A 9,124-nucleotide genomic window follows, 5' to 3' on the forward strand; every position below is an offset into this window, starting at 1 on the left:
ACCCTCCTTCATTTAGTAATGTAACTTCAGGGATTCTGAGTATTCTCAGGGGTGCTTTCCAGAAATTGAAAAAAAAAAAAAAAGAAACTGGGATATTTGAGATATGAAATATGAAATAACAATTACTTCTGATCATTAGTATTTGTCTATTACAAAATATCACAAACATTCATGATGATAACAACGGATTGTTTAAGGGCTATAAGTTAATTTCTCAAACCGTAATAACAGGAGCAAGTATGTAAGGAAGAGCTGGAGCATATTAAATATATATAATAATATATATTTCTCTCTAAATGTATAACAAATATGTGATACATAAGTGTTTATGTATGACATTTTTAACTGAGCTAAAGGTGGAGTGTGACTATATCAGGAATCTCCAAAGGCAGTCATATATATCCTAAATCCCAAGTGATATAGCATAAAAAACACATGCCATAAAATGTTTGAATATTACAAATAAATGAAGGAAAGAGCAGAGCTATATCTCTTAATTGTACATTCAATTAATTGCAAAATTTAATCAAGAATCATATCCAACAACAAGTTTTATTTGAAAAATTCTATAGGAGATTATTACCTTCAGAAGCTTATTTGAAACTGATTGTAAATCTTTCCAGTGGTCATTAAAAATTAAAGAATAAAGTATTAACATGAGTTATGAAGAAATCACAGGTACAATGGCCCCCAGAAGGAATATTCCATAACATCATATAACATACTATGACTCAATTCCTTATTTTTTTCAGATAAATCATTTCACACTCATCCCTTCTCTTCATTCATGCAACCATGCAACTGAACAATAATGTGACTGAGCTCATTGTGCTTGCGTTGACACAAGATCCCTTTAGGAAGAAAATTGTGTTTGTCATTTTCTTGATTTTCTATTTGGGGTTATTGCTGGGTAACTTGCTGATTATTGCTACCATCAAGACCAGCCGGGCACTGGAGAGTCTAATGTACCTCTTCCTTTTCCACTTATCCTTATCTGATGCCTGCTTCTCTACTTCGATAGCACCTAGGATGATTATGGATGCCCTTTTGAAGAAGACCACTATCTCTTTCAGTGAGTGCATGATCCAAGTCTTTACATTCCATTTCTTTGGCTGCCTGGAGATCTTCATCCTAATCCTCATGGCTGTAGACCACTGTGTGGCCATCTGTAAACTCCTGCACTACACGACCATCATGAGTCATCGAGTCTGTGGTGTGCTAATGGTCCTGGCATGGATGGGGTCCTGTGTGCATTCTTCAGCTCAGATTTTTCTAGCCTTGAGTCTACCTTTCTGTGGTCCCAATGTGATTGATCACTATTTTTGTGACTTTCAGTCTTTGTTGAAACTTGCCCATACAAACAACTATGTGACCAACCACCTCCTGGTGTCCAACAGTGGGGCCATCTGCACAGTGAATTTTGTCATGCTGATGTTCTCCTATGCTATCATCTTGCATTCTCTGAGAAACCACAGTGCTGAAGGGAGGAAAAAAGCCCTCTCTACCTGCATCTCCCACATTATGGTGGTCATCTTGTTCTTCCGTCCTTGCATATTTATATACACATGCCCTGCAACCACCTTCTCCACAGATGATAGCTGTGTTTTACACAATTGGAACATTGTGTTTTACACAATTGGAACACCTTTGTTCAACCCTCTGATTTACACACTGAGGAATGCAGAAGTGAAAAATGCCATGAGGATGTTATGGAGCAAGAAGTTGGTCTCAAATGATGGAAGATGAATGGAAATTTCAAGATTTCCTCATAGAAAAAGTCCATACAGACTATTATCTTCTTATTATGAAGGTAATATTATTCTTAGGATATAACAGCTACTGACCTTAGGATTACAGAACAATATGGACACATATACTGGTTAGGCTTCAGCCAATTCTATGTAAAAGAAGAGACAACACTAGGTATAAACAGGTTGAAAGGCTCAATACCTTAGATGTGTCTCTATCTCTCTTACCTGTCTAGCATCACTGTGGTTTTCATCTAGTGTGTTCTTTACCCTTCTTCAAGTTGCCTTCTGCGGATTTTGCTCTTTGATAACCTTGTCGTATATTCTTCTACACACAACCTAGTAATTTTTATGCCTTTCCTACTTATTTATTTATTTATTAAACACTTCCATTTCATCATATCTGTTCGTGGCCTTTCAGCTTAGCTTTTCTTCCTGATTAGTACCAGATTAAAATAATTGTGGGAGCTCCATGTTCTAAGAGACGCTATATAATCTAGGATTTTCCCCTCCAATTGTTGGTTGTTCACTCCAAATTCTTACCGTATGTTTACCTAGATTCTTTCTTCTCAAATGGATATTCACCCTTCTGAGGTAGTTTTTTGATCTTTAATGTGAGGTTTCTACTTAATATAGTATCTTTAATAAAATCTACTTTGTGCTCCTAATTTGATTTCTTCTAATTCCGGGGGGAGGGGCAGTATTAAGATTTCTCTTGAATATATCAATTATGACATTGTAGCACAGATGTTCAAAATTCAAAGTGATATATTAATGTGGCCTGGAAGTAGAGTGTAAACAGTTCATGTTAGTGAATTTCAAAATATTAATAGATTTGAGCAATGAATGAGATAAGTCAGAGATTATTTAGGCTTGAGATAGAATTGTTTTTATCATAGATATGAATTGTGAATTGCCTGTCTTGGAAAGGAAAAACTGTGGAAGCAGTATATATATATATATATATATATACTGTGTTTGCTAGGAATTCAGAAGGAGAAGTAGTGGGATGAATAGGTGGAGCACAAGCAATTTGAGGGAAGGAAAACAATTGATATTCTAATGGTGAATAAATGACATAATGCATTATGTCAAAGCTCATAAAGGTGTACAACAAATGAGCAAGTTCTAATGGAAACTTTGTTCTCTGTTTAAAATGTATCAACATTGGCCATCAATTGTAACAAATGCACCACACTAATGGAAGATGTCTGAAACTAGGAGATTGTGAGGGGAACAAAGTGGGCATATGGGAACTCTGTACTTCTTGCATGATTTTCTGTAAACTTAAAACCGCTCTAAAAAAAAAAAAGTCTGTTTAAAAAGTTTTATATCCAAAAGAAAGCTCATCTCTTTACCACATTTACCATATTTTAAAAATTTGATTAAATTAATTACATACATATTTTATTAAGCCACACAATACCTTCAAATCCTCTACAGTTTACCCTAGTAAGCTATACAAATAATCATTACTGAATACATAATACCATATGTACTGGGCAAAAATTTTTAAGTTGAGAAATATTATTTTTAATTGGCATGCATTAAATTGAATGTTGTTATAGATTAGGGAAAATTTTGTTTAAAGAGCTTTAGCTATACTCCACAGGATGCTCTTTAATAGTTTATATTTACATATTTTGAGACTTTTCCTCTATTTTATTTCTTTACTTTTTTTTACATACTGCTATCATGGATATTTTCAGGAAAATACATACTTTTTTTTCATCTTTATTGGAATATAAATGCTTTACAGTATTGTATTAGTTTCTGCTGCACAACAAAGTGAATCAGCTATATGTATACATATATCTCCATATTCCCTCCCTCTTAAGCCTCCCTCCCACCCTCCCTACCCCAGCCCTTTAGGTCTTCACAAAACATAAGCTGATCTCCCTGTGCCCTGCAGCAGCTTCCCACTAGCTATTTTACATTTGGTAGTGTATATATGTCAATGTTAGTCTCTCATTACATCTCTGTCTCAGCTTCTGTTTATCTCCTGTGTTCTCAATTCTGTTCTCTACATCTGCCTCTGTATTCCTGCCCTGCCACTAGGTTTCTCAGTACTATTTTTCTAGATTCCATATGTATGCAAAACTTAAAAGCTTTTGCACAGCAAAAGAAACCATAAACAAGACAAAAAGACAACCCTCATAATGGGAGAAAATATTTGTCAATGAAGCCAAACCAAATCACCCATTATGGCTACAGAAAGGGATTAAGAGAATACTAGAAGGTGACACCAGAAATACAATAGGAAGTGCCATTTTATAGGCTTTATGGGATTTTATCTGGACTAAATTGAGAAGGTATTTCAGTGTCTGTGGCATGACATGACATTGCTTGACGAGATAACTCTGAACACCTTTCTGAGCATTAAGAATGGATACTGGGAATGTTAGTTGGGGGATACTGTAATAATCTAGAAAATAGATTATGGTAATTTGAGCCAGGTGAGTAGAAGTGTATGATCAGAAAATGTCTGCTATGGACCCAGTTTTAATTCTTGATGGGGGTGCAAAATGGTACATTCACTTTGGATAATGTTCTAGATGATTAGCATAAATTAAACATACACTTAGCATAAATTCCAACAATTTCTTTCTTAGCTTCACATTCAGGAGAAAGAATATGTTCTCAAAAGCTTTGCACTATAATGTTCACAGCAGCTTTGTACATAGTAGCCAAGAACCTGAAATAACCCAAATGTGTATTAATAAAAAAGGATAAATTATGGTATACATGTATAATTAAATCTCCCTTGGCAATAAAAGCAATGAGCTATTGATACACACAACATCAGTGATGAATTACAAAAACATTTTGTTGAGTTGAAGTCTTACTTAAAAGAGGATTTCTTTATGGTTTCATTCATATTGAAGTATAGAACTGGCAAAAAAAATCTGTTTAGAAAAATAAAACCAAGCAGTGGTTGAATATAAGGGGTGATTGTGTGAGGATTGTTAAGGAGCCAACATGAGGAAAAGTCCTAGTGTAAAGAAAAAAAACATTGCTAAATCTTGTTAAGTACTTGGTTACACAGGTATATTCATTTTTAAACACTAAATGTTTGAAAAATTGCACAGTAATATGTTGGAGAAAATAAATTTTCTTGAGCATCCAATAGTAATAGCTATTTTTTGTTAATTTAGTTCTTTTTGTTTTCTGAGAGAGAAATAGGGGCTTTTTATTGTTTTCTTTCAGTAGTTTCTTTTTACATCATTACGCTGTTCAGTACTATTTTATATGAAAATTATTCTATTTATGTTTATTTTTATATCATAATATCCTCATCATCACAAGTTATTACACACACTTCATAGAGCATTATATTTAACAGGCATATAACATTTCCTCTTAAAGAGCACAGCAGTATTTTAGACATTTCTTCGCTGCTTGAACTACACGTTGTGTCCTGTTTTTCACTTTACCGAACATCTTTGTGTAAAGAGGTTTTTTCCACATTTATTACAATTTGGATGGCAACCTCATATTTGATTAATTATATTCAACAATACCTGAGGCTCACTAGATACTAACAGTGATTCTCTTCATACTTTTCTATGTTAGACTCAATAATGCTCTTATATGTTACTCTGGATGACCAAGGTATGTGTTGACCTTTGACCCAGACTGAAACTTTGGAGCCTGGGATGGCAAAGTTGACTTCCAAAGATGTGAAACAATTGGAAAAAGAAATCAAGTTCCCAGATAAGAAGCCCATCTTGCCCTTATTTATTATGAACTATACCACTAAGGGAACTTAGGGGCTAGGTGCCAGGCAAAGATAACTGGGAAGGTAGAAAAAGGCCAAATCATAAATCCCAAGGGAGAAAGAAAAAAATAATTAACTTAAAGATAAAATTTTGCACAAAAGAATATATAAGACAGAAAATGTGGATTCAAGTGGTGAAGTCTCACGGTTCTGGAGGTTGGGAAATGCGAAATTAAGACCCAGTTATTCAGTTCATGGTGAGAATCATCTTTCTGGTTTGAAGATGGATGTCTTCTTACTGTATCCCCACATGGATGACAGTAGACAGAAATCAAGATCTTCTTTATCCTCTTATAAGTGTTTTATCTCTTTAATTATGGATCTATCATTGTGAAATAATTGCATCCCAAAATCCAACTCCTAATATCATAACATTAGAGATTCAGATGTCAACATATAAAATCAGAAGTAACACAAATGTTCCATTTGTAAGATGGCTATAATTGGATAAAGTATTCAACATGCAAGAACAGAAAAGCAATGGAAGCACACAAATGAAAGTTTTAAGAATGACTAAAAATAAATGTTGACCTAGAGGGGTGGGATAAGGAGGGTGGGAGGGAGGCTCAAGAGGAAGTGGATATGGGAATATGTGTATAAATACAGCTGATTTACTTTGTTGTACAGTGGAAACTGGCATAACAGTGTAAAGCTATTATACTCCAATAAAGATCAAAAAATAAAAAAAAATAAAATATAAAAACAAATATTAGACAACAAAAAACATACAAACAAAATATAAAAATGAAGAATGTGTTTCATTGGCTTACTAGTAGACTAGACACTAATTCTCAACAGAAACTTTTAAAATGGGAAGAAAAAATAAAAAATACTGAAAAAAATAAAAACCAGACTATCTAAGAACTGTGGGATAGTGTAACATGCACATAATATAAATACTTAAAAAAAGAAGGAAGACAAAAAAGAGCACAAGAAATATTTGAAACAATAAATACTGAGCTCCCTATTTTAAATTCATAAACTAAACCGCATATCCAAAAAGATCAGAGAACACTAAGCAGGAAAAATGCCAAAAACAAGCAACACCTACACATACTGAAACTACTAAAACTCAAAAATTTTTAAAAATCCTCATGTTAGCCATGGAAAGGCACAAAATCTGTAGAGAACAAAGGAAGCTTTTCATAAGATCCAACTTCTCAGAAATTATGCAAGCCAAGAAGAATACTGTAATAAATAAATTGTTGAGAGAAAATAACAACCAACCTAGAATTTTGTACCCTGCAAGATTATCTTGCAAAAGGGAAGAATAAGTACTTTCCCAGACAAACAAAAATGAAGACAATTTGTTAGCAATCTCTCTTACAAATTTACCCAAAGAAAATAAAAACAGTAATTTGAAGAGATATGACCCATATATTTATTGACGTATTGTTTACAATACCCAAGATATGGAAGCAACACAAGTGTCCATAGATAAATGAATAGATAATTTAGAAGTGGTATATATATGGAATGCAATATTACTCAGCCAAAAAAATGAAGTTTTACCATTGCAACAACATGGATGGACCTACAGGATATTATGTTAAGTGAAATTAGTCAGCAAGAGGAAAAAAAAATATCTTATGGTTTCTTTTGTATATGCTCTAAAAAACAAAAGAAAAAATATAACAAACTCTTTCCTGTTCCAATCTCTCCAGCTTCATATCTTGCTATTTACCATTTAGAAGCTAAGTGTCCAGGACTTCCCCAGTGGCCTGCCATTGCAGGGAACATGGGTTCGAGCCCTGGTCAGGGAAGATCCCACATTCCACGGAGCAACAAAGCCCATGTGCCGCAACTACTGAGCCTACAGTCTAGAGCCCAAGAGTGTCAGTCAACTACTGAGCCTGCATGCCACAACTACTGAAGCCCATGTAACTAGAGCACATGCTCTGTAACAAGAGAAGCCACCAAAAGGAGAAGGCCACACACGGCAGTAAAGAGTAGCCCCTGCACTACACAACTAGAGAAAGCCCGTGAGGTGCAATGAAGACCCAACAGCCAAAAATCAATAAATAAATGAATAAATAAATAATAAAGTATATCTTAAAAAAAAAAAGAAGCTAAGTGCCCAGCGTATTGCCTGGAATGCAGTAGACATTCCATAAGTAATTGTTGAATAAATTGTTGTTTTATAAACAACAGATATGTCAGATTCATTAGGATTTGCTGTACATATTTCACTTTCTGGCCTTTGCTACATATTCCCTCTCCTAAATTACTCTTATTCCAACCAATGCCTATTCACTCTGCTGACTCTTTTTCATCCTATGAGTCCCATTTTTAATGTCTTTTCAATCTGGGATCTTTTCTGAACCCCCAGGTCTTTGTTGTGTGTCCCTCAAAAGTGCTTTCCAAGTAAATACTCTGTGCTTCCACTGCCTTGCTATTTATAAGAGTGTGCAATTTTTTGCTTTTGGCAGGGCTGGGGGGGATTGCTCAGTGAATCTAAGCTCTGTGAAGTCATCACTTGGGTTTTTCTTTATTCATGGCTGAAGCCCCAGCAACCATCAATGTGTGTGATACATTCCTTGGACTGAAAAATATTTGTTATTGAATGAAGGAAGGATGGATGAAGTTAATTGAATATACTTATCCTCTAGTTGGTTTTTGTGTAGACAGAGCTACATATTTAGAGAAAAAAATAGCTTTTCATAATGAAATGTTACCAAAAGAAACTGATTGACAGAGAAATATAGGGAAAACAGGATGATGAAATCTTGCTTAGAACAGAGATTATCAAGGTAAACTCTGTTCAGAAGATAACATGCTCACTTTCAATTTCTTACTCATTCCTAGTTTAAGCAGGAGGAAAGCAATTCTTAGTTTCCAAAAGAGATATACCTAGAATTCTTCTCTGTGTCTGAAACAGATAAAGGTAGAAAAAATTTCCTAGTCCCCAATACTACATTTTTATTCCATATTTTATTGAATTTATTCATCTTCCCTTATACTTACACTCATTCATTCAGTAGTTATCACAAACAAGAATTCATACTAATTGTAGAAAATATTATTAGCAAGTAGGTAATTATTTTATAGAGTAGGACTTTTAATTTATTCAATAAATTAAAACTCCTGTCTGACATTAAAATATTATTTTACTTGAATCATCACTCTTTTTGATGGGTTATCAGGATAAGATGGTGACAAGAGCAAAATATGAAATGATTCTGAAACAACAAGGACATTTGGACACATGCATGATATTCCTTGCGCACTCCTTAGAGGTTAAATGGCCCATTGCTTTAAACTCCCAAAGTAGTTACACACTACAGTGTTACAGTCAGCATATTACCATCAAGTATGACACATAAAAATGGGCAGTATCATTAGTGAAAATTATTAGAATTTAACAATATGTAATGAACCTGAATATATAATAGTATATATAATAATATATACAAATACATAATTATATATGTAATAATAAATGTAATTGTATATAATACACAATAGTAATAAATATATATGTAATCAATTTATATAGATAAATGGATAGATAGATAAATAGATAAACACATTCCAGCGTGGACACTGCCTCAATGAATGGTAAGTGGTATAATTAAGCTACCTTTCCATCATCCCTGCC

The 9,124-nt window shown here is 33.9% G+C and overlaps 1 protein-coding gene across 1 annotated transcript; it reads left to right on the forward strand.

Annotated features, from left to right (window-relative positions):
- Positions 1 to 795: 795 nt before the first annotated feature.
- LOC130850121 (olfactory receptor 4C16-like) lies at positions 796 to 1,746 on the forward strand. The gene has a single exon (XM_057729462.1). The coding sequence runs from the start codon at positions 796 to 798 to the stop codon at positions 1,744 to 1,746; it is 951 nt and encodes a 316-aa protein (XP_057585445.1).
- Positions 1,747 to 9,124: the final 7,378 nt, after the last annotated feature.

Source organism: Hippopotamus amphibius, chromosome 3 (genome assembly GCF_030028045.1).
Source record: "Hippopotamus amphibius kiboko isolate mHipAmp2 chromosome 3, mHipAmp2.hap2, whole genome shotgun sequence".
Taxonomy (NCBI): domain Eukaryota; kingdom Metazoa; phylum Chordata; class Mammalia; order Artiodactyla; family Hippopotamidae; genus Hippopotamus; species Hippopotamus amphibius.